We start from the raw sequence: 26,840 nt of genomic DNA, 5'->3' as shown, positions 1-26,840 counted from the left end.
TCTGTTGCTTATACTCTCTGGCCCTTCATAATATTTTAATATGTAATATAATAATATAGTAATATGTCTACAGTGCATTTGGTGGTGTGAGCAGTACAGAGCAGATTAAAATGTAACTCAGGATTGAATTTACAGGCAAATTATTTTTTATTTGATCTTTCATTATGCTTCTAAACAGGGTTGGGATTAACCACTGTCTCTAGGCTATGTGAGTATAGCTCCCTGCAAGAAACTAGAACTATATATGGTAGATAACTGTTACATTACTTTTCAGAAGTGAGCCTTCTTTCTTTCTTTTTGATATGGACTCACCTGGTATTCCTGGAATTGGAAGTTCCCTTGCCTCCACTTCCCAGTTGCTGAAGTTACAAGCATGTGCTGCCTTGCCCAGGGAGAGCCATTTTTACACCTTTCTGTAAATATCTGATGTGTTTTAAAGAATTAAATTAATAATGTCATTTGCTGCTACCATATACTGAAATATACTTGAAAAATCTATAGATTGTTAATGGAGACTTTTCCATACCCTTTAAAGTATTAGGCAACATTAACATGCACAACACACACAAACACACACACACACACACACACACACACACACACACACATACACACACTCCCCAACTGAAATAAATTATGAGAAATATGAAGAGAGTTAATGGAGACATAGATGAGGTAAAAGGACTACTATACAAATAATTGTGCTTAATAATGAGGCAAAGACTTTTAATGGATGCCACAATAATGTAGCCATTTGAATATATACCCAAAATATCACAGTCCTAATAAACTGATATGTGAGCGTGCAAAAACAAAATAGAGAAGGGTCATAAAGTCATCTGGGTGGTTGAAAGTTACTCAGGTTTTATAGAGGTTATTTGCTTATTTGGAGAAAGAAGTAAGTTTAAACTTCTTCAGATTCAGAGGATCACTTCCAAATGAGAGAAAAAGGAAATAAAATTTAGTACTGAAAATCTATTAGAATCTGCTTATGAAAAGAGTTTTATTCAATTCATAATTTTGTCTTCAAATAGTTATCAGAGCTTTGCTTTGTGTTTTAGTTTCATGAGCTAATATAGTTCTTAAATATCTCTAATTTTATTACTTAAGTAAATATAGCTCCACAAAGTGACAAAAATCCTCCCTGATATCTGAAACCTACATGTTGTGTCCTATATTAAGAAAAATGTCATTTTGATGACTCTTTACAACCTGTGGAAAAATTAAGTGAATCCATTTAAAGTGTGTGGCAGTTTAAGTAAGTACATGAAGCAGAAAAACTAACGATAATATAAATGTTAAGTAGAAGGAACAAAATACTAAATCTTTTAAATAGACCCTGAGAAAGAACACTTGATTAACTTGGACCAGCACAAAACAAGTTCCTGTTCAAAATGGTAGAAACTGCATGGGCAATTTCTAAAAGCTTATGAAGAATAAGAGCACTGATTTATATATGACAAAATTTTTTATTATTATATATGACAAAACTAGAAAACAGCTGTGACTCTCAAATTACAAAACACTGAAGATGTCATATAGAACTCAGAACAGAAAAGGTGAAACCCACAAGCCTGTTAAGGGAACAGCAATGGAAAGCAAGCACCATTTGCCCTGCAGAATTCCAGCTAGACTTTTGATTGTACTCATTAGTACCTTTACTGAAGAAGGGGGAGGTGGGAAGGGGAGAATTGAAAGTATGTTGAACAAAGACATCCCATTACTTTCTTGCTTCCAGCCATTGCAGTGCCCACAGCCTGTGGGAGACATAAAGTAGTTGTTCTGGAAAAACTGCCTTGGTGAGGCCCTGGTGTGAGACATCAGGGAGAGCACACAACCTCTGGAATGGAGTGGGGATCAAGTAGAGAGATTGAGTGAAAAGTGATGAACTCTTCTCAAAGAAAAACTTCTGCCATGCCCATAAATCAGAACCTGTCTGAACAATAAAAAGCCAGATGACCATATGACTTGCCTACTTTAATTACTTAATCCTCAGCGTACGCATCACTTGAACTAATTAGTTGAGCTGTTTGTTGATAAATACCAAACCCTAAAATCTACAGCTTAACAAGGTTAAAGTTGTTTCACTCACATGAAACCCAACATGGTGGGCAGCTTTCCTCTGTCTCAGAGCAGACCACCTGGAGCATGTGGCTCCCGCAGTCCTCTCGGCGGGTGTAGCGGAGTAAGGGGGCGCAGGGGGAGTAGGGAGGTGGGATGGGGTTGGGTATGAATGAGAGCCGAGGAATCTCACTGCTAAGTCCAATGACTTTTCTAGACCATAGTTTGTACTTGGAGTTTTCCCAAGTAAACACACAGAGACTTACATTACTTATAAACTGTATGGCCGTGGCAGGCTTCTTGCTATCTAGTTCTTATATCTTAAATTAACCCATTTTTATTAATCTATAAGTTGTCACGTGGCTTGTGGCTTACTGGTACTTTTCATCTTGCTTCTCATGGTGGCGGTGGCTGGCAGTGTCTCCTGACTCAGCTTTCCACTTCCCAGAATTCTCCTCTCTGCTTATCCCGCCTATACTATACTTCCTGGCTGGCTACTGGCCAATCAGCATTGTATTTATCAATCAATCAGAGCAACACATTCACAGTATATAGAAAGACATTCCCAACAATAGTTCATGAAAGGTGTCAGACATCTCAGTGGAACATGGTGGTCACTAACTCACCTACAGCTCAAAGATTTATGCCCTGAGTTTCACATCACCTGTCTATGTTTTTGCTTTGTTTAATTAAAAAATTATTTTCAAATTCAAATGCTAATGCTGGTTACCAGTACATATACCATCTTTGGCTCAAGGTTGTCTTCTGAGAACCACTTTGCGTTTTCTTTTTTCCCAAAAGTAATTATTGAGAACTCTTTTCTTTGTAATGATGACATTTGAGAGTGTCGAATGTGTTCCATAGAAATGTACCTGCAAACTCATCTTTTTCTCAACATCACCTGGTGGTTAATTTCTGGTGTTCACTGAAGCAATTTTTGTAAATTAATGCAAATATGAAATGCTCTATAGAAAATTTCATAGCATGTCAATTGAATGCAATTATCTAGGAAGCCTTTTCAAGGAGTCAGCTTTGCAAATGCATCTCATATACTTTGTGAAAGGAAATAATTCCCCCAATTTAAAAGATGTATTGAAAATATTTGTTCTTATTTGGCTATAAACTTATAGTTTAATCTGCTGGTGGTGTGTCTTGTTTTCAGTATTTTGATTCTGAGAATATTAATTTTTGATTGAGTCCCCTTATGCTTTGTTTTGTTGTTTTCCTAGAGTACCCGAGTGGCCTTAGACCATCTGGAATCTGTGCCTGAGAAACTGAGCCTGCTGGAAGATTTCAAAGACTTCAGAGTGAGGAAGAGTTGCCTTGTCTCTTTCATTATTTTTGTCTGAGTTAGAACACTTGACATCTTCCTGATGTGCAAGGAAGCTTGTAGGAAGGGAGGAATTTCTGAAGAACACTGGGGACTTTTAGCAATGCCATCTGAGCAGAGTTCACTGACATCTGTGAAGTCAGAACTGAAAATAACCAAACTTTTGTATTAATATAATATAGGAAAATGGAAACTTTTATCTTACTATTAGAAATTTACTTTTTCCTTCTAAAGCTGTAACAACAATTTAGAAAACCTAAGAATTAAAGGGGGTGAGATGTACCAGTGACAACAGGAAGATGAGATACTTTCTGTTTTAGAGACATCGTATTTCATAGTTATTCCTCTCTTGTGGCAAGTGAAATCAAGTTCGTAATAGTTTAGAGTTTATTTCATCACACATCCCTTTAGGGGATGCAAATGTAAAGTATAGCCTTAGCAATTTATAGCTTATTACAGTATCAACACACTAGCTACAAATAAGAAATTAAAACTAAAAGTGATACGGGTTCATGTTGTGAACATGTAGCCTCTTGTTTCAAACTGGCCTTAAAAATTACTAAAAGTATGACTTACATAATATTTAGGCTCTCTTTAAATATAGCATATTATTTTATGATACATTTAAGTAGGAAATGTCAGCAAGCAATAACATGGTTGTGTTGCAATCAATGATATCATGCAGATCTCAAAATATAATGAGTATTTTTGATGATTCCACAACTGAACCGTTTTTAGTGTGATCCAAGAGTTGGTTGACACATCTTGAAACTAGAGAGCTACAGATAAACCAAATGTTCTTTGTATCCTTTACTAAAGTGTTGATTCTTTCTCACGATGTAAATGTGTATTTACAGTTTAAATCACCATCAGACGGTTAGGACATCGGCATACAGAACTGCATAGTTTTCCTTCACCCTCATACAACCCTGTGTGGAGAATGTCTTAACTACCACCATCATCATCATCATCATCATCATCATCATCATCATAAATATTATTATTAATCATTATTAATTATAATAATAATTATTACTTATTATTATTATTATGTATGATATAACAATATGATATAAACAAGAATTCAAAGACCTAAACGGTTATCCAAGTTCAAGTTCATGCCCCGATGGTTTAATGTTTCAGGGAATACTTTCTTAAAACAAATTGAAGGACATAAATACTATCATCTGTGTGGGTCCTACTCATGGTACCACCACTAATATATATGCAAAAATATACTTTATAAATGTATTTTCTGATAGTCCCATGGTTATGACTGCATAGAAACTCTATCCTATTTTGATATGCTTGACTTTATTCTTTCTTGAATGTGGCTATATCCTCCCTTCTTTTCTCCCTTCATCTTCTTGTAAGCCCATTTTTGAAGAAAAAATGCTTCAGCTCTGTCATCTGTATTTAAACATTGCTTATTTGATAAGGTGGGAAGGGTATGGTACTAAATTCCACCCCAAATCTGCCACAAATTACCTATCTCTGGATGAAGCATTTATAACTCCTTGGGCAGCTTTCTTTTCTTTCCTTTGCTTTCCTCATGAAAATGAAAAGGCTGGAACTGGAATTACAATTCCCCTTCCTCACTTGAACCACTAATAAGACGAAGATTCTCTGGGATTGTTTCAGACTCTCTACCATAGATGATTGTACACACCAAAATCATTTACCTCATTTTCTTTTAAATTGTCCCCAAATATTGCCTGGCATAGCTAATTGTCATGTTCCTTCTTTCTACTGAAAATGAAGAGAAGGGAAAAAAATAGAAGAAAGGTCCTGAACATGTTGCTTTCTTAATTTATTTGTGCTCTGAGTTTGTATGATTGTGAAGAATAATGAAACACTAAATTAAAAATGTATGTGATCCACTGGCACACAGCCCCTTCCCCAGCTGTGGAGCAATTGGTAGTTGTTAGCAGCTGGAAAGGGAGGGTCAGTTGTCTCAGACAGTATATCACACCCATCTTACCCTGTGGCCAAGTACAGCGTGGCCATTTTCTTCTTTTCCCTTGGTCACCTATTTTTTCTCATATGTATCTCTCTAAATGCTGACTACAGTTACTTTTCCGCATGTCACTACTTCCTTACTCTAATTTCTAGCACTGATTTTTCTTTCATTCACCAATTTTGAACCCTTTCTTGCTTTTCCAGGGTTCCTCCAGTTTATCTGAGAAAACTGATGGCAGATACTCTAAATACAGAATTCACAGAGATTCTCTTCAACAGCGCCGAGATGACACCAAATACAGAATCAAGAGCTTTAAAGTAATGTTCTTTATGTACAGTTTTTGAAGTCTTGGGTTGTTAATCATCTTTAATTCTATAACCTTATAAGCAGCTGTGACAGTGTGTCAGGGTACTTGGGAAAGAAAGAATTGCACTTGATTCCATTGGTACTAGAGCATGTTGTCTGTCTATGGAAATTGATGCCACTTAAGAAATCCTGAGCCAGGGAAACCCTGGTCACTTGCTTGGTCAAAGATACTGTAAATGATTGTCCTCCTCCATGTGTAAGACAAGCTGCTCTCAGCACTGAAGTCCACTTGAGGTCCAGCATCCTGTGCTATTTAACCTGTAGCCTTGGTATTTATAGTTATTCTCTTAGGTAGGCAAATTCTATGCTAGGACTTCTGATATGTAAATGTGTAACCAGTACATAGATGCATGAGATCATGTTATCATATTGATAAAAGAAGTACCATTCCCTAATCCTTCCCCAATATCCATTGAGGGCAGACAGATGAACCCATTTGGCCCTTGCCTTAATTAGGGTTTCTATTGCTGTGAAGAGATGCCATGGCAACTCTTAGAAAGAAAGCATTGAATTGTGGTGGCTCACTTACAGTTTAGAGGTACAATCCATTCTCATCATGGCGAGACATAGTGCTGGCGTGCAGACAGATATGATGCTGGAGAGGTCACTGCTACATCTTGAACTTCAGGCAACAGGAGGTAGCCTGTCTCACTGGGAGTAACTTAAGCATAGGAGACCTCAGAGCCAACCTCCAGAGTAACACATTTCCTCCAACAAGGCCACACCTACTCCAACAATAGTGCCATTCACTTTGGGGGCCATTTTCTTTCAAAACACCACGGTCCTGGAGGATCTTAGTTCAAAACCAAGTATCTTAACTTAAATATCATGATATTCTGGCCAGGTTTTTGGTCTCAGAGGCTATATTATGCATTATAGGATGGCTGGCAACATCCCTAAGGTCCACTTAGCATCCCTCTTGGTGTCAGTAGCACAGCTACCCAAATTGTGACATCCAAAAAGATCTCCAAGCATTGCCAGATGACCCCTGCAGGGCAAAATTACCACCCCCAACACAAAAACACACACATGAAGAATGTTGCCCCACAGAGAATTCATCTATGTTCAGATGTGTACTTATAATTACAATAAAAGCAAAAACGAAAAAGTGTCCATTTTACACACATACTAATGAATATTTGTTATACAGTATGTATTCACTTACTGCAGCCAAGTATTATTTCTAAGGAGCCTCCTCCCTCCTAACATAATTTGATAGAGTACACAGTGGGTAGAGAGATAGTACTAATTTCTGTAAATCCTTTTAGCATAGTTACTGCATTTTTGATACCTTCAGTTAGGAGAATTTCTCATGATTCTATTCCTTTTTACCAGTTTTTAAAGTTAGGATTATTAGCTACAGTAGTAACCTTTTGTCTTGTATGACAATTTTTAAATCTTCTTTCAACATTCCTGTATAGTCCCATACATTCTGAATTATTCATTTCTCCTTCAATAGAACTTAATGTGTAGACAATAGGAGCTAGTGATAATTACTGATTATTGAGAAGGTTAGAACAGACTTTTACAGGTATTGCATGTTTTATGTGAAGTTATGCCTACTCCTTACAGCAGCTGTCAGATTGATATTATTTGTCTCCCTGTATTACTGAGGAAAGTAAGGTTACAGAGTGGTTAAACAGTTGAATCAGTATTTAAACCTAAGTCTACCTAAGTGCAATATTCTATGTGCTTGACCACTATGCTATTACTGACTATGTTTGGACTTCATATGGCTCACAGTCACAAAATATAGGACTGTATTTTTAATATGTTGTAAAAGTTTTCTCCAAAACTACATTATTACCAGTTTAACAGAGGTCTGGATGCATATTAAACATTTAAAACATTATTTCCCAATACCACATGATTTTCTATCAGGTGAATCTGTGTTGTCTAGTAGTGTCAAACTGCTATAAATCAGTGCAATTTTCATAATAGCATATGGCAAAGGCATGAATGTTTAACATGTGCAGCAAGTAACTGCAAAATTTTATGTAAAATTGGATTTACAGCTGAAGACGAATCAGGCCTGTTTGTTTGATGGGTAAAAACTTGGAAATATGAAAAAATAATCTTGAGAATTTTTGAAATAGATGGTATAAGTGTAGCAGAGCCCAAATTCTATTATACAATGGCCATACTCCTGAATTAATACTCAGTAAACATTTTCACATATTTAGCCATTCTTGTGATGAATATATAGATCATCACCAACTTCAACAGATGCCTACCCTAAATAATGCAGTAGTCTGACATTTTATGAGACTATCTTGCCAGTTATGGACACCAATAGTCATTTTTGCAAATAAATTATTTAAAGAGACTGAGAGAAGAGGCCTGTGCTAGTTAGATTTTTGTCAACTTGACACAAGTTAGAATCACTTAAGAAGAGGGAAACTTAATTGAGAAAATGCCCCTTCTACCTAGTTTTATGTCAACTTGACACAAGCTAGGGTCATCACAGAGGAAGTAGCCTCAATTGAGAAATTATCTCCTTATGATTGGGCTGTTGGCAAGCCTACAGGGCATTTTCTTAATTAGTGATTGATGGGGGAGGGTCCAGCCCATTGTAGGTGGGGCCATCCCTGGACTAGTGGTCCTGGATTCTTTAAGAAAACTGCTGAGCAAGCCATGAAGAGCAAGCCACTAGGCAAGAATCTTTCGTGGCCTCTGCATCAGCTTCTGCCACCAGGTACCTGCTCTCTTTGAGTTCCTGTCCTGACGTCTTCATTGGTGAAGAGTGAGATGGAAGCATCAGCCAAATAAACCCTTTCCTCCCCAACTTGCTTTGGTCATGGCGTTTCATCACAGCAATAGTAAACCTAACAAAGACAATGCCTGTGGTGCATTTTCTTAATTAGTGATTGGGGTGAGAAGGCCCAGCTCACTATGGGTGGTGCTACCCCTGGCCTGGTAGTCCTACCCCTGGCCTGGTAGTCCTACCCCTGGCCTGGTAGTCCTGGGGCATATAAGAAAGCAAGTTGAGCAAGCAAGTAAGCAGCACTCCCCATGGCCTCCACATCAACTCCTGCATCCAGGTTCCTTTCTTCCTTGAGTTCCTCCCCTAACTTCCCTCAGTGACTTTTACCAGGAGGTGTAAGAAAAAATAAACCCTTTCCTTCCCACGTTGATTAAATCTAACTAAGACAAAGCCAGTTCTGAAGCGTTATTGGAATACAACCACACTCATTTGTTATGTATTATCTGGGGTTGCTTTTGTGCTTCACTGTAGGCTTTGGCTGAACAGTGGAAACTATAGGGCCTATAAACCCTAAAATATTTATTACTGACTTTCTATGAAAAAAAAATCTGCCAGTTCATAACTAGAAAAAGAAAATTTTGATACTCTAGTCTCTCTTCCCTTACACGCTATAAAATGGTTTCTTTGTCAAATATTTCCCAAGCATTTTGGAAAATCATTCCTCTGTGTATGCTGTGTATTGTCTATGTGCCTAGAATATTTTTAGACATATGTAACTCAAATCAGTGAGCCTTTGGGGACCTTCTGTTCTAATTGAGCTTGTTTACATTTGTTACTTTTCTGAAGTCAGTATTCAATGAACATTAATTTAGATTTTACATATATATATACCATGGTAGTAGGGCCTTAAGAGATTGGCACATCAAGGGAAGAACCAGCCCTCATCAATTTAAATCCTTCATATAATATATATAAACATATATAAATATAAATATAGAATCCTTCATGTAAACATATAAACAGTGATGGTGCAGATGAAAAGTTAAAGTTATGGATCCACAGTCAACCTTACTGGGGATTTAGGACGAGGCTGTTGAGTCTTTAGAAAAAGGCTTGTAATGACAAGGTACAGGGAAATGTTTTGTTCATGTCTTAATTTGGAAGAGGTTGTTTACTAGCATTTCATTGGTTGACTCCTGTATTGCTGTTGACAAATAACTGTTGGAAGGGTAGGACCCTATTGGCATCTGGCTTCTCTCATGTTATTGCTGTCATGTAAGAAAGAAATGCAACATCTTACACGAGCACACCATGGAGGGAAAGAAGTGTGAGCAGGAAGCAGGCAAGTTGGATTTTCATTCTACCCAGTCCTGGAGGCCCTCTCCTGCTCTCTACCCCTGTGACACAAGCAGGACCAAGAGGATTCGGTTTCTAGAAACCTGTGGGGAATCTGAGCAGCCTAATGTGTACAATTTTAACAGCATGATGGAATATAAAAATATGATAATATACTAGTGTACTAAGCTGACCAAGCTAAGTGAACAAAACCTGATCTCAGTTTATATTTAGAATTCAACTCAAAGCCGAGTCCAGCACACTCTCACTGACTCTCTGTAGACAACAGAAGCATTTCATGGCCTCTTTTCCATCCAGCCTAATTGAGTTTCTGTAGGAAATGCACTCTTCCTCACAGCCCCAGCTGTTTCAAATAGAACAGAATGTCCACAGTGAGCCAGTAACACAGCATCACTAATCTGAATTCACGGAGGAGCGTGGTTTCCCCAAAAAAACCTCCATTTGTTACCTCTATCCATACTAAATATATGGTTTTAATTAACATTGGAATTTTTTGGTAAAACCACAGAAGGCACACCCCCTTTCCATTCTTCCTCTGTCTGAAAAGAAAACCGTGATTTTAACTTACGCCTGAAGAGTTGGTGTGCAGCTTCTATTTGAAGAAGCAGCTGGCTTACAGGATTAGAGGAGAGAGGTGAGGATATGTTGATAATGGCTGTCTTTAGGAAGGTAAAGCAGAAGTTGCCCAAGCCCTTGGCCATGTGTGTTCAGTGTAACCATGTGTGTGATAGCAGTCCCTGGTTTGCTCCTGGAAGTCACTTCTCACTCATTGAATCTCTCTGTAATTTGTTTATGCCTTGCTCACAGCAAATAATGGCATTCAGCACTTTCGCAAGTCAGCTATTTCTGACTCAAATCTGCAACACTAGCTTCTAAAACCATGCTGTGCACAACTCCTAGTGAAATTCAAGATTGTAGGCAATGCATGGACATTTCACTTTTGATAGTCTAAAATATATTACCAGTGTAGTATTCATACAGTTTCACAGACATTGCTTGGGAATAGTAGGAGAGTGTAAGAGAGCATTAACCCTTTTATCCCTATTATGTCATTTATAGTTACCTTTTCCCAACTTTGATGAGAAACTAAATGTAAATTACTATGCAAATATATTGCTGTGCATCCCTCAACTCAGCCAATTTGTCACACTTTGGAGGGAGACTTACATAGAGTGTAAAGTAAAAATTTAAGAACATATAGAAAACAATTGTGTAAGTATAAGTGAATGTGATAGTTTAGGAAATACCCTTTGTTGTGTGGCCTCACTTTTGACTCCAGAATAAAGACCAAGCATACATGATAAGCTGATGATTGTATTCTAGGATTCGTGTAGAAATCTAGCAAAAGTCTAATTGCCATTTTTCCCAGTATTACTTGGGTGAAACATCCCAATCTTAGCTTGGAAATCAAATCATGTGGAAATATGAATCATTTTATTCCTTTAACACCATCTGGACTTACATGGTTCCATGTTTAACTTCTTGATTTCATCTTTTTTTTTTTTTAAGTTAAAAAAATTTTTTTGCAAAAATCCAAATTGAACTGGGATTTTTTTTTTTTAAATCTGAAAACAGTTGTGGATCAGAAGTGATAATTCAATTAAATATATTAACTTTTTATCCCACTATAGCGTTATGCTACATACCCTAGTTCCTTTGGTGTAGAATATAAAATTTTATACAACTAGGTGTCAATAATGAAATAATTATGTTTGCTAATACTGATAGGAAACTTCCTGAAGAGTCATCAAATGGTCTTGTTTTTTTTTTTTTTAATTAGTTCTTTGAGAATTGCATACAATACACTTTGATCATATCCAGCCTCCCACCCCAGTCCTCCCAAATCGACCCACCTTTTCCTACCCACTCAATTTGGTGTCCCACTCAATTTGGTTTATTTTTAAAGTCATTAATCCCAGTTTGTAAAACAGTATTTTCATGAGTCTGTAACTCTAGTGATGAATGTTGCCTGAGGTTTATAGCATTGTTGAATCAGTTTAGATTTCCTGTAGAAAAGATGGTCTGCATAGTTGGTAGTTCTGTTCACATTGGTTCAGATGGTAAAGTATTAGTGGGAGAGGACTTAGAGGTGATCTGGAACAATGCCCTAAGGAATGCTGCCCAGGATGGCTGATTCTTGGAATTCCTGCACGCACAAAGCTGTGGCAGTAGAACTGTAAGTTCAAGGCAGCTTAGGCTATGTAGACTTTCTCAACAAAGAAAAAGAGGAGGAAAGAACGAGAAAAGAACCTGCAGCTGTAAGAATAGCGACCTCCTATGTGCCAACATCCACAGTGAGCCAATTTTAGTCTCCGTGTATCATCATATATTGCTATTATCCTCTTCCTACAGGTGACAGTGGGCTACATGGTGGAGGGGGCTGCTGGTGAAAATCAAAGCCCCACCCAGGTGATTAAACTCAGAACTAGCAGAGGTACAAGTTGAGATATGAAGCGCAGACTTTAGGGGAATGTCCAGTTTGAACTTTCCGAAAGAATGAAGTTTCCTGAGGAAGAAGTTAACCTCTCTGGAACACTGATGGAATACCAGCTGTTCATGGTGGAGTGGACATAGAGAGAGTGTGCAGTATTTGATGAAAGACGTTCAGGAAAACATTCCTGCCACAGATCCAGAAATACACGCATTTATTTTCCTTTTCTCCAGGGGAAAAAAAAAAAGACTTTAAAATTAAATGCATCACTTATAAACTTTGAACTAACAGTGTTCCTCGGAGGGAAGTATTTGGTGTGCATTGTTAAATATCAGTCATTAGATATCACTTTAGCAGAGGAGCTCAGGCAAGTTGGAACAGCTTTTAAGAAACCAATTACAATGTGAGTTATGAAAGAGAAGTGGAAGAAGCCCAGGGAAAATACTAGAAAATGCAAGTTCTTTCATCCATTGAATTTTGCAGAGTTCTGGCTAACTGGGCTATTCAGACTTAAGACAGCAGTAAAAACAGGGCCTTGTTTTAAGGATAAAAGAATTGTTAAAAAGCAGAAGCTGGCATTATTAACATTGCAAAGAATCTTCCTTTTTAATAAGTATTTTCTTCTTGGTACTAAAGTGCTTGATTACATAATATATAGAAATTAAAAAGAAGCATTAAATTTTTGATGACCTTGGAAGATATATTTAAATTGAGATTCCACAGATTAAATAGAAATATAGGGGCATAGGAGCAATATAGGAAAATGAAGTATGCTCTAGCATGTTGATTATTCAAAGGGATTAGGAAATAATGTTCCTTCATAATTCAATTTGACTAGTTAATTTTGCTGGTTCTGTTTCAAAATGATATGGAAAATTTGGACAATTTTTTAAAGATTATATTTCTTTGTGTGTGTGTGTGTGTGTGTGTGTGTGTGTGTGTGTGTGTGTGTAAGTGCCTGTGAAGGTTGGAAGAGGGTGCCAACCCCCTGAATCTGAAGTTACAGGGGGTTGTGAGCTACCTGAAGTAGGCACAGGGAATTAAACTTACATCTGAACTCTTACCAGCTGGGTCATCTCTTTAGGCCCCTCTGACAGGATTTTGAAAACATGAAATTTTAAAACTTAAAAGATGTAGTTAAACCTCCATTGTTCTCATATGTAAAGGAAGGAAGTATGAATATTTGAGTCATGACTAAGCCATGTGAAAGGAAGGAGTAATACTTCCACCGAGCCTCAGAAGACAGAGAGCAATGATTACCAACAACAGCAGGCCCGTAATTAGAAACATTATCACTTTTTCTCATAATACTGCTATTAGCAGAAGAATCAATGAAGACTAGAGTGCACCATTAACCGACAAGAGCTAACTGACACTTTCAGATCAGGCCCCCAGCAGCTAAAGTATACACTGAACTTTCTCCAAAGTAGACTATATTCTGGGTGATAAAAATCATTGCAAAAATTTTAAGATGATTAAAGATTATCCACAGTGGGGAAATTAAATGGCATACTTGTAACTAACTCAGGTTGAAAGAAGCAAACCAGACAAGGCTAAAAGTATTTAACTGTATTAAAATAAAAACACAGCCTTTTGAATTTTTTTTTGGTATTAACAGCTTCTATGAAACTGAAAAATATACCATCCAGCAATTTCATTTCTAGGAAATTCAAGTATGAACAAGCCTTTTTTGTAGCAATACATCTGTCCCATGACTTGCTTATAGGAAAAAAATCCTGATTTAACCTTAAGGGTGGATAATAGTATAAATTAAAATATGATATATAAATATATAGATGATGATGACACTGATGATTATGGTGATAGTGATGATGGAGAAAATACTCTCACATATAGTAAATTTAGGAAAACCAAGAGGTTGGTGGAGACGTGTAATAGAGCCTATGCTCTATTACATATATAATATGTAATTCATATACAATGACTTGAGGAATGAGAGGAAATCAAGGATCCATTCATGTAAGTGTTTATAAATGTATGTGCATATACTTTTTATTTTGACCTTTATTTACATTTATGTATAGTATATGTGGTTCCCCCCCCAAAAAAAAAGAAACCTGAGTAAGGCCCAGAAACGGCAGTGAATTCTTCAGGTAGTCATGTTCCATGAGGCCTTTCTACATGAAGAACTATATTTGAGACATCTCCTTAGACCACCTCACCCACAGTTGTTTGATGTGGAATCCTTGGCAACATTCTTGATTCTTCTCTCCAGACATCAGTTGTCTTTAGCCAGCCTTTTCCCCCTGTGTGTTTAGATGATGGTCCCACCTTATTGTCATCCTTTGCTTTACAAAATTTTTGTTGTCTTCCAAAGATATTTAAGAAATTTAATGTTGGACAAGCAAGATGGCTCAATAGGTTGAGACCTTTGTGTTCAGGCCTAATAATATGAGTCCAGTCCCCAGATTCCACAAAGATAGAAGATGAATACTGACTATGAAGATTTATCTTCCAATCTCTATAAACACAGCATCAAATGTTTGAACCTGTGTGTGCACATGCAAATTAATTTAAAAATAAAATCTTCAAGTCATAAATGTAGCCTCTGCCCACTCTTAGACTTCACTGTATAGACTTCCCCAGGTTCAGAATGTTGTAACCACAAGGTCTTCTTCCACTTGCTCAGCTTTTTCTGAATCATCCCATCCTCCTGCTTTTACCCATAGCTTTTCACCTGGTGTCTTCATTGATCTATACTCAAATAGTTCCTTGAACATCTCCTCCAAGGGGCATCTTTTTTACTTCTATTCCATCTTCTTCTCTCTGTTATTTACTGTTCTTAGAGTATTTATCATGCTTCTAATTACACTGTTTCATGTAGTTTATTTGTTTAATGAATACTTTTATCTTTTGGAAACCCAAAAGTTTCCTGATCATATGTCCCAATATCTTATTTGTTCCTGGCTCAGCACATAGTACATTCTTCCCCAAATTATTGTTGAATTAATGGGGGGGGAGTAAAGAGTATAGTACACAATTTTAGAAGAATCATAAAAATTACAATTTTACTACTTATTTAAGTATATCAAAGTACCTATTTTTAATCTATTTGAATAATGATAAAGTTGACATCTAATAGTTAAGGATGACACATTTATGCAGCATATGAAGACAGGGACCCATTCCATTATATATATTTTTAGTTAGATATTTGTTGGATGTGTAAGATTGTGTTACTATAAACATACAGAAAGCTGTCTGATAAAATGCATTTTAAACATCAAATTGTTTTATTGACTCACTATTTCCACATAAGAATTTGTCATAAGGAGTAGACCTAAATACAAAAAAGGTTGCATATTTAAAGGTATTTCTCTCGGTGTTGCTTATGGGTACAATCTAAATGCCAAGGAGTAAAGCATAGTGTGCCCGCTGGGTAGTGTTTGAGTAACACTTATTTTCTGCAATGGTTATCATCAGTAACCTCTGCATATGTTATGTAGCTTGTATATTACAGTCCAGTTGCATGGTCAGTACATTTACATGACTCTCTTTCCATATATTTTGTGATCATGGAACTGAAGTGAGGTGCTTTCTTTTTCAGGACGACAGACCCTTTCCTGAAGGTTCCCACACTCATGGCCTAGATCACTCATCCTCTTGGCAAGATCGCAGTTTCTTCCTGTCGAGTCCACGGTATTCACACTTCAACTGTAAGTAATAAAGTCTTTTACCAGTTATTAAATTGGATTTTTTTAAAGTATAACTCATGGGGAAATTAAAGTTTAAGGCCAGTAATATTCATAGTAAAGTTTGAGAAATTTTTCATTATGAATTATAAAAAAAAAACCCTCCCCCAACAGCACCTCTGATGGTACCCAATTCACTGAAGAGCATAGATTCCTTTTTAGACTTCAAACTTTTTAAAGAAAACTTAAAAAGTAAATCATCCAAAGTAAAAATGTGAATTAAACCAACTTTCTTTTCATTTTTTTTGAGACAGGTTTTCTCTGTATAGTTTTGGTGCCTGTCCTGGATCTTGCTCTATAGCCCAGGCTGGCCTTGCATTCACAGAGATCCACCTGGCTCTGCCTCTCAAGTGCTGGGATTAAAGATGCGTGCCACCATCACTCGACCAATTAAACCAATTTTGGTTTAAAGATTGTTAACTGTAGATGAGCAGATAAAGAAAGTTATTTTGTAATAAATTGGAAATCATCAAAAGAGGAAGATTTTTGCACATAACTATTCAGAAACATTTCTTCGTACTAAGAGTAAGAATACATACATGACCACACACTAAATTTCATTGTTTATACCCTGTGACAACAGTAAAATGTCATGGGTCCAGTTACCCATGCATTCTCTCCTCTTCCCTTCTCTAGTGGGCCTCTTCCACAGGGTTCAGCATCTATGCATCATACTTGAAGACATCAGTGCTGTGCTCTTAAAAATGTTTTCTGTTTTAAATACCCAGAACTCAATACAAATGTTTTAATGAATCTTAGAATAACACACACACACACACACACACACACACACACACACATATTTCTAAATTAAGGGACTTTTTATTTACTGATTTTTTATCCCCTCTACCATAGACTGAACTCAATGAAAATATGAGTGATGCCAGCTTTGCTCACCATTGTTTCCTTAGCTCTCCATATAATTCTTGGCACATATTAAAAGCCCAATTAATATTCAATTAAATTAGGTAAATGAATGTACACGTCCTCTTTTGAAGTCTACTTTTATCTAAGCCATCGGGATTCAAATATTATTTAATAGATTCTAATTTGCATAATAATTTAGTTCTTCAATTTATCATGGGCCTGGAGGGTTATACATTAAATTTGATAATTCTGTCATTTAAAATAGCTAGCTTGCTATAAAATAATATATCAAAATAAGTCTTAAAGAAGTAGGTCAAATCCAAAGGTGATATCTCTCATTTTTGCTTATTTATATTCATGGATTCATTTAATAAATATTTATCAGTTTCTGACAAATGGTTTGGTTTTCGTTATATCATGATTATTTTATTCCAAAAGCTAAGCATTTTCTCTTTCCCATCTTAATCATTTTACCAAGTAATTTTGTATCTGTGTAAACCCTCTGTTTTTCTGAAGTTGAATCCACTCTTCAATACGGATTACGACTCAAGTTGGACATAGTGTCACAGAATCTGGTGTGTATATACATGCCGGAATTTGTGTCTTTCATATTAAGTAATATAAAAATTTCCTCAGGTTACATGGACCAGGAAGCCACCTAAAACATTAGAAGTCTGGCCTGCTGGTACACTGAAAAGCCTGGAGATAGCAGAGCCATTTTTCTACTGCTACTTAATTCTGCTTCAATGGCTCCTAGAAGGAAGTGGTTAGAAAACATGAAGTAGGATATCACGGTTGTTGGAATTATATTTAATATTATAATAGACATTCAAAGAGACTACATTTAGCTTTTGATTGTACCATCTTGTAACCAGCCTTGATCATTTTTCTAATTAAGATATATTCCTTATAAGCAGTCATTTCTATTCAAATGTAGTGATTGAAAAGTTAATAAAATTAATAAGTATAGGAAAAGTTATCATTGTAACATAGTCTAAATGAAGAAATACTTGTCACTGATTATATCATAGGCTGTAAAAAATTTAATTAAATTCCTCCATTGATTAATTGAGCCTTATGTTTTACTCTTTTTATTGACAAGGTTTTATTTTTTATTTTCTTGCCAAGGTTATCCCGATCTTCTCAATACTTTTAAGAATTTGGTTTACACTGACTGAATACTTCTGTTTTTGTAGCAGACTAATTCCACTTAGAGAAACCATCCTCTCACCTCTCCTTTGCTGAATCCCCAAATTCAGAAATGCCACGCCCAGCAGAGAGAAGAGCAGAACTGGTGTCCAATGAGGTCATAGAGGAGGTGGCCTCAGACACTGAAGCCACGCACTGGGAAGAGGGAATACGGGGCAAAGGGTCTCAGTATTAGAAAATATTCTTGACATGAAGAGGAAAGAAACCAGACAAGTGGGAAGTCAAATCTGGGAAAACACGAAGTAAATTAAGTAGGCCCAGGGGAAGAATGGAACAATAGAGAAAATGGGGGTTTTAGAAAACCAAGGACTGGCAAGATGGTTCGAGTGGTACAAGGCACTTGCCACCAATCCTGATGACCTGAGTTCAGTCCCTGGAACCCACGTGGGGAAGGAGAAGACCAGCTCTTGCTAGCTGGCCTCTGACCTCTACATGCATACTGTAGCACACATGTTGTATATCCCCTCCCCTCCAACAAATAAATTTAATAAAAAGATGTTTTCATCAGTTCAGGAGGGACAGCAAAATGGTTAGACAGGTAAGCACTCTTGCTTCAAGCCTGATGTCCTGAGTTCAATCCCTCGGGCCCACATGATGAGTAGAAAGAACAGATGTTCACAAGTTGTCCACTAACCTCCACATTTATACCATGACACTGTGTAACTACAAACACATTCATATTCCCTCTCCTCTCTCTCTCTCTCTCTGTCTCTCTCTGTCTCTGTCTCTGTCTCTCTCTCTCTCTCTCTCTCTCTCTCTCTCTCTCTCTCACACTCACACACACACACACACACACACACACACACACTCAAATAAATGTAATTTACAAATTTAAAATTCATTAAAATTCAGAGAGGTCCTGGAGAGATGGCTCAGTGGTTAAGAGTACTGGCTATTCTTCCAGATGTCCTGGGTGTCAGTTCACAGCATCCACACTGTGGCTCACAACTCTCTATAACTCTAGTTCCAGGGGATCCAAGTATCTTGTTCTGGCCTCTGCAGCAACAGGTGTACACATGGTACACAGACATGTATGCAGGCACAACACTAGTGCACATCAAATAAAATAGTAAAACACGCCTTTTAAACTCAGTTCAAAATAGACAAGACGTGGCTCACAGATGTGGAGGTTAGGGAGAGCAAGGAAAGCCTGCAGACCGGGAGCGAAAGGGTTTGTCCAGGAAGCCCATGATGCATCAGGCCCCCAGACACTTTCTCGGGCCCTTGTTCCCTTACCCCTTGCTTCTGTGGGAGGGAGGGAAATGTCTTTGATCTTTGTGTCCCTGAAAATGGAATCTTCCATTGACACATGATCGAGGCTTTGGCTGACTATAAAATCCTAATTTTGGCCAGCTACAAAATTCCAGGTTGGAAATGATTTTCCTTATGAGGGAGTGGAAAAAAAAAAAAAGTCTCCCAATCCAAGATTGCTGTTGAAAATCATAGATATTTTACTCCTATCTTTTGAAGTAATCTTCTGGCTTCTCCTCCCCCTTCCCTTCGGTATCCAGCTTCCCTTTCCGCTCCTGCCTGGGAAACTTGGAGGAGCTCTGCTCTTGAATCTCAGTGAGTTTGTGGTTTTGTGTTACTCATTCTTCCATCTTCAGGACTGGTGAGCCTTTGAATGGGCACTCATGTTTTTTTTCTTTTTTTGAAAACAGTTTTTCTAATACAATATATCCTGAATATGGTTTCCGCTCCCTCTGCTCCTCCAAGCTTCTCCCATCTCCCCTCCCTTTACCCCATTTCTGTCTCTCAGAAGAAGAAAAGAAAGAAAAAAAAAAAAAAACAAGCTTCTGTGGGGTAATAATAAAATGAAATGAATATAGTAAGATAAAACAGAAACTAACACATCCGAATTGGACAGAACAAACCAACAGAAGGAAAAGAGCCCAAAAGGAGGTCACAAGAAGCACAGACAGACCCACTCTCACACGCTCAGGAAGCCCCTAAAACACTAGACTGGAAGCGATCATGGAAGGGCAGAGGACCTGACGCAGATCCGTAAAGGGCCTGTGCATGCTGCCTCGTCTCTGCGAGTTCACAGACCTTTGATCCTTTTCATTTAGAAGGCCACCACGTTTTCTTCTTTTCCTCTTTCTTTCTCCATTCCCTCTGCCTCTTCCACTCTTTCTGCCTCTTCCACACGATTCCCTGACCCCTTCGGGGAGGGATGTGATGGAGACATCACACTTAGGGCTGAGTGTTCCAAGGTCTCTCACTCTCTGCATTGTGTCTGCCTGTGTATCTCTGTCTTTGTTCTCATCTGCTTCCCTGGCCCCAGTCAGCACTCACACTCTTTTTTTTTTTTTTTTCTGATTTAAACATAATCTTTTATTGATTCTTTGGGAATTTCACATCAGGCACCCCAATCCCAACTCATTTCCCAGTTCCTCTGTATCCAAAGGTGTAGTCATCTTTGTAGCACCCCCCACAAAGGAAACCTTTAAAAGAAATAAAGAATAAAATAAAAATAGATAATAAAAATAAGAATATTAAATAAAAAACAAACAAAACCAAAAAACCCAATACAAAAGCAAACAAACAAAAGACCCAGAGAGCTGGCCCTGCCCCTCACTAGCTGGAGCACTCTGGAGAGTGGCCCCTGCACCTGGCCTGGGCAGCACAGTAGAGCTGGCCCTGAGGGCATGAAAGAAGGACCAGTCCCACCCCTCATTCCTTGTTGAGGGGTGAACTAGCCAATGCAGTGAGGTCGTGAGGACAGGGGAGAGCTGGCAGGCTGACCAACGTTGCAACTACCCAGGCCCACAACTAGAGTTGGCCCCCCAACATCCACCCCATCTATAATCTGCTGGAGCATGTGAAGGGGCTGGTCCTGCAGCCCCAAAGCTGCAGGATCTCCACAACACAGGGCAACAACAGGATAAGTAAGGGGAGTCCCAGTGAGGGCTCAGCATCTATAGGATGGCAGAAACCAGAGGCCTCGAACCAGACCAACGACTCTTTGAAATGAACACTTGCAAGTAAAGATACATGGATAAAAGGGTAAATTGTGTGACTGACTGTATCATACTACAGCTTCTATGATGAGATTTTTCTTTCTTTCTTTCTTTTTTTTTCTCTTAATTTTTTTTTTTTGGGTGGGAAGTTTCCAAGGGCAGAGAGCATATACGTAGGTATGGGGAGATGAATGCAATTGAGATGCATGCTGTGAAAGACACAGAGTATGAATTTTTAAAAAAGTAAAATAAATAAATAAACAACAAAAAAAGAACACTTACCTCCTCTGTCTTTCCTACCTCTCCATCTGCTCTTCATTCAACTTAGTGGCACTGTGAGCTTCAATATGTCATGAAGTATACACTTTTGTCCAGACAGCTTTACTTGCAAATGTTCATTGTGTAATGTGTTATTGGTTGGGTTCCAGACCTCTGGCTTCTGATACACCATCAATACTAGACCCTTACTGAAACTCCAACAGGATACCCTGCTGCTGCTCTGAATCGTGGAGATCCTGTGGCTATGGTTCCACAGGACCAGTCCCTTCACACACTCCAGCAGGTCGTAGAGTGGGTAGACATTAGGAAGTGCCAATTCGAAGACCTGGATGTGTGCCTGGGTGGTAGCTGGGTTGACCTGGTCAGTCCAGGTCACTGGGATCATCCTGCTCAGGTGAAGGGTAAAGCCAGCTCTTCCTCTATCATTCTTAATAAATCTTCTCATACTAAGAAGAGATTCGATTGAGAAAATTCTTAGGAAACAAAGAAATAACAGATTATCGGATGTGACTGAAGACTTAAGGAGGGAAGAAAACCTTCCAAAGGAAATGTGGAAGAGTTAATTGAGCTATTAGAAGCAAATAGTCATAGAAGAAAAAGCATATAAAAATTTAGATATGAGTCAATTAATAAACTCAGGGAGAAAAAGAAGACAAGGAACATTGTCACAGGTTACCTATTAGGTGTCTTGAGAGCTGTGTTTATTTACATGGTCATAAAAATATAAACACTCAGTATTGACATAATTGAAATTTCAGAAATAGCTCTTTTGGAAGGATGGGTGTGAAGTGGGTGGGTAGGGGATAATGTCTAAAAATGATAAATCAAAAAATAGCATTCTAGACAGTTTTTTATATAAAGGGAGCAAAGACAGAAGAAGTTTAGAGAGTTGCTTGTGGTTGACTCTGGAGGATCACAAGGGATGCAGTGGAAGACTCCTGGTGTTCTCTACAATACTTTGAAACTGATGTATAGACATACACTTTAGTTAGACATGAGTCACATAAAGACAAACGCTACCACAAAAACCTCAGTTTTTATATCTGACCAGCAAATGTCCAATTTTCTTATTAACTTCTAAATTGAGTGTAAAATCTGGCTTTGGAGCTCTGAACCATTTCAACCTGTGTGGAAACTTGGCAAAGAGATGACTACAGCCCTGTAGACGTGGACAGATATTACTTTCTGGGTCCACAGAACAGGCACCTCTTGCTTGTGATGGAATATGAACTGCAGGAGGCCCCTTTTGTCCCATGCCATGGAGGCCAAGGCATTCATTTTGCCGAAGTAGGAGCTCTGTCAAACTGTGACCAAACCAAGCACAGAAACATGGGCCATGGAAAAAACAAAGGAAATGGGAAAACACTGCATAATTTGTGGTCTCTAAAATGCTCCAGCATTAATGAAAGTTTGTTTTAAGAAGTGATTTATGTCAGCTTTGTGTAGTTCAGGTCAATTCATGAAAAGGTAGATTCCCTCTGCCAGGAAGAAGGGAAGAAATGTATAAATTGTAAGTTTATATTGCCATTGGAAATAAGAACACAGAAATCCATTATTAAAAGCGCGATCACTAGCAAATTTATCCTGGCTGGCTGGAAGCTGTGGCCCTGAGTCAGGATCCTCTTTTAGAAGACTGGTTCCATTACCTTCAGCCTGTAGACAGTGGGGGCTTAGTCAGGAGAGCGTCACAATGTCGGCTTTGGGAGCTGTCGTTTTCACTTTTTATAAGTGGCGACTGGCCACTGGTCTCCATGTGTAGCTCCTTTGAGATGAAAGGCACACGACCCCAGGGCAGGTCCCTCTCAAGGCTGAGACTAGTCTAGACTTGAATGAGGTCTATAGCACTCTGGTGACTTCTAGAACTCTCCAGCCTTTTGAGACTAACGTGCTTAATTTCTGTGGAATTAGTGTTTCCAAACCAAATTTTAAAATAAACATAGATTGCAAATTGTCTGTAAATCTTAAGCTGCCCTAAAAAGTAGATTAAAAAAAAATAAATGAGTGGACCTAAGAAAAGGACTGTGGTGTTTTTGCAATAGGGCAAAAACATTATGTAGAATTATTATAGAATGTAGAGGTGAGTTATAGATTATATTCTAACTTGATACTTTCAGAAAAGCAGTTTGGTAAAAGTTGTCATAAAAACTATTCTACCTTTCACCTCAGTTTCTATTGCTAGGAAAAGAAAACTTAGCACTCTTGGTTTGTATTTTGAAGGACAATTTATGGGAGCTTACATCTTTTGTATGGAAAGTAGTTTGTCTACAGAATAACAAAAAAATATATTATATTAATGGTTCAAAGTCTGCCTGGTTACTGTGAAGAGCTCCTTTTTAAGTAGTCTATCCCATAGGATCAACTGCCAATAATATTTGGAGATAAGCATGTTGGGGTTGTTGATAACATGAGAATCATGGTTTCTTGTCTATCAAAGGATTATTTATTCCATGGAAGCACAAGATAGCTGCCTCTTTTATTTGCTTATTTTTTGAAACTAGGCTTTGGTTTTATATGTTCACCAATTAAGTGCTAAATATTTTTAAATGAGCTCCAAAAGGCCTTCTAGTTGCTCACTAGAAAGCATGTAAAAAAGTTTGCAATTGGCTATCTCTTTAAAAATCTTAGTATGTTCACTTGCATCAACTGGAGTGGCTTATATACAGGCTTTTAGATCAGTTTTGGAGGAGGCAGTAATAAAAAGGACAGACACGGTCATCTCTTCTCATGGAGAAACAAGCAGTGAACCCATAAGGATGAATGGTGCTCCAAAGGGGAGTGGTGGAGAGAACCACTGCTTGAAGGGAGTGATCCTGAGACACATCCCTGGGAAAGCTACACTTGACCAAAAACTTGAAGAGTGAAAAGAGCTATCGCAGTTGAAATTGGGTGGAAAGAAATCCTTGTACCAGGAGCAGAATGTTCAAAGGCTCTGAGAAAGGGGGGGAACGGTCTCCCAGGATGAAAAGATACAGGGGGAGGGGGAGGGGGGTGGTCACTGGCAGGTGCCTAGATTTCATTCTAAATTCACCAGAAGCATGAAGGTGGAGAGGCTATCTAGAAGCAGAGTGTGTTGGGTTTACTTTTTAGGAATGATCAGAATGACTAAGGAGCAAGAAAAAAGTAGACCAAGGAAATGGCAGCCTGAACCTAGGAGACAGTAGTGTTGTAGAGGAAGATGCAGGTGAGTTTGGGAGACAGAATCATGAGGACTCACTCTTAGATGAGACTGATGAGTCAGACAGACAAAAGCAGCCTCTGGGAACCTGTGTGGCTTGGGCATGTTGGTTTTAAGACAGAATTTTATTATAATATATATATTATATTGTTGGTTTCTAAGATTAGTGGATGAGCAGGGATGGACGGGAAAGGTCCCATGAACTGTGAGATTCTGGCCTCAAGCTTTGAAGAGAGATAAGAAAGACAGGAAAACTTGATTCTAGATCAATTGCTAGTAGCCCAGAGGGTATAACAGAGGATTCTGTGAAAAGAGGCCTTCAAAATGTCTCCCTGTAAATTCTTTGTACTTATATCATTGTATTCTGAAAAGGCACACATCTTCCACTCTCAGATACAAATTAAAAAATTCAATCTTAAAATCAGTTGTGTTTTTGAAAAATATACTGATTTTATTTATGCTACAGGTCTGTTAGTCCATGTAAAGTTCAGTTATAGAAAACTAGATTAAATACGATGCTTAATTAACTAACTTCTACAAGATTAGTTTTTTGGCCCAAGTTTTATATTCACATTGGTTTATTTTTCTCTTTCCTCTAGCCTTGCCAGCATTTACCAAAAGAACCATTGCCCCAGATCCAGCTTCAATCAAGGAAGATGCCACAAGTTTACCAGTGAATGGAACAAATCCACAGTCCAAGAAGGAGGAATATGAGAGCAAAAAATACAAAATATAATTCACAACTGGTTCTTTTTGCCCTTTCGCTCAGATTATCTAAAGACATCATGTGGCTTTGGCTCCCTGGAACTGCCAAGCATTGGCTATCATGACTTTACAGTCAGTCTTTGTGAGTGAGAGTATGTTTAGCCAGTGGAAGTAATATCACCTTATGAACGATACACAGCTCACTTAGAGGCAACTCATACAGGCAGAGAAAGCGATCATTTTTGCTTTGTACCCAGTGTCACACTTTTCCAACCCAACCTTGAATTTATAATTGATGCCTTTCAAAAATGACTGGCTGGAAGGAGGGGGAAAAAATGAGTCCCCTCCAGGCAAAGGTTTAGAGTCGGGAGCATTTGGACACCATTGATTTTTAAATACTTTCTCCCTCATCAATTCTCATGTGTTGTAACATGGCATGGAGATGCCTATGTAATACTAGACTGCCCTTTAAATGCTTATCACCGCTCATCTGTTATCTCAGCAGTCTATTACTACATGTAGTATCTTAAAACTATTCCAATGATCATTTTTAATTGCAAAAGAATTTATAAATGATAGCTGAATCGTAGATCACTGTAAAGAATTCACAGCACCATTTATTTATTTGTCTTGTGGCCAATGTCCCACTGTGATCACCGCAGTCATACCCTGGATGATCTTTGGTGTGCTCTGACTCGAATCCCAACGCTGCTCCCCTATGACAGTGGGGTTCACTCTGCAAGAGTCCCTGTATACTTTGGTACTACCTGACTGCTTTTTACATCCCAGCATTTTCAACATCCAAGTGTTTGTAAAACCTTACTGCCTTTCCATGTTCATCTACCAGTGAAGAAAATTTTATATTCAAATGCTAAAGAATGGTCATCATCCAGGAAGTGAGTCCCACTGGGCCATGGAGGAAAGCCTCTGCACAGATACAGGAACAATAAAGCAATCCTTTGTAATGTACATTGCATGTTGTGTCTGTTACAACACACAGGTGTTTATTACATTTCTCACATTTCATAAAAGTGCTGAATTTTCAGTCAAAATATGTTTTACTGATTGCCCATAACACTTGAAGTTGTAGAAGAAATGAGCCTTCCCTTTGTGTGACATGAACGTAGGTCTTACAACCGGACATGGGGCGGTTTCCCATCAAAGAATTTTCACATGCTGTGTAAGCTCTGAGACCACTTACCCAGTGCAGCCCCCTCTTCTTAAGGAGCTTCCTGTGTCAGTGATAAGAAGGAAAAAAGCTACCAAGGCAGGTGTGCCTGTCCCAAAAGCACGTCTGGTGTTGTATTATACACGGGGGAGGGGGGAATGTGTTTTGGCCAGCTAGAAATAAATCTGAGCTTCACAGCTTCGGTTTTGTCTTCCCTGTCCCCAGAAGGTCTCAGTGTTCTAAGGAGGAACTCATTTGAAGAAGTAGCTCATGCCATCCACTGTGACCTATAGCATCTAGGATAGATGTTAGGGCTCTGAGAAATTAGTATTTGTACTGATTTTTGACTAGCACTCTTTTTCACAGTATTTTTTAATCTTTGGAAGGTCCATGTGTTTCTACAGCAAACATCGGTTATATCCCTCTACCACTACCTCCCGCACAGTCCCCCTAGTGGTCCCTACTTCCTAGTTTCATATCCTATGTATGCAAGTAGGTGTGTGGCCATCTGCTGAGCATGAGCAGCTTACCGGTGGCCACATTTCAAAGGAGAATA

At 38.2% G+C, this 26,840-nt stretch overlaps 1 protein-coding gene across 1 annotated transcript; it reads left to right on the top strand.

The window, feature by feature from the left end:
- On the top strand, positions 1-26,085 carry LOC118595767 (centrosomal protein of 128 kDa-like). Its single transcript, XM_036206546.1, has 5 exons — positions 1-415; positions 3,291-3,368; positions 5,555-5,668; positions 15,777-15,885; positions 25,011-26,085. The coding sequence occupies exons 1-5, from the start codon at positions 374-376 to the stop codon at positions 25,145-25,147; spliced, it is 480 nt and encodes a 159-aa protein (XP_036062439.1). The 5' UTR covers positions 1-373; the 3' UTR covers positions 25,148-26,085.
- The last annotated feature ends 755 nt before the right edge of the window (positions 26,086-26,840 follow it).

This window comes from Onychomys torridus, chromosome 14 (assembly GCF_903995425.1).
Source record: "Onychomys torridus chromosome 14, mOncTor1.1, whole genome shotgun sequence".
NCBI classification, from domain to species: Eukaryota; Metazoa; Chordata; class Mammalia; order Rodentia; family Cricetidae; genus Onychomys; species Onychomys torridus.
The sequence above is the reverse complement of the archived record's forward strand: the minus strand, read 5'-3'. Positions and strand labels throughout refer to the sequence as shown.

What these genes read in the sequence shown, in the direction of transcription:
- LOC118595767 (XM_036206546.1), top strand. Translation starts at nt 374, where the DNA reads ATGTGCTGCCTTGCCCAGGGAGAGCCATTTTTACACCTTTCT. An exon ending in AGCCATTTTTACACCTTTCT is followed by an intron (nt 416 to 3,290) that starts GTAAATATCTGA and finishes TTGTTTTCCTAG; the next exon opens with AGTACCCGAGTGGCCTTAGA. An exon ending in ACAGAATCAAGAGCTTTAAA is followed by an intron (nt 5,669 to 15,776) that starts GTAATGTTCTTT and finishes TTTCTTTTTCAG; the next exon opens with GACGACAGACCCTTTCCTGA.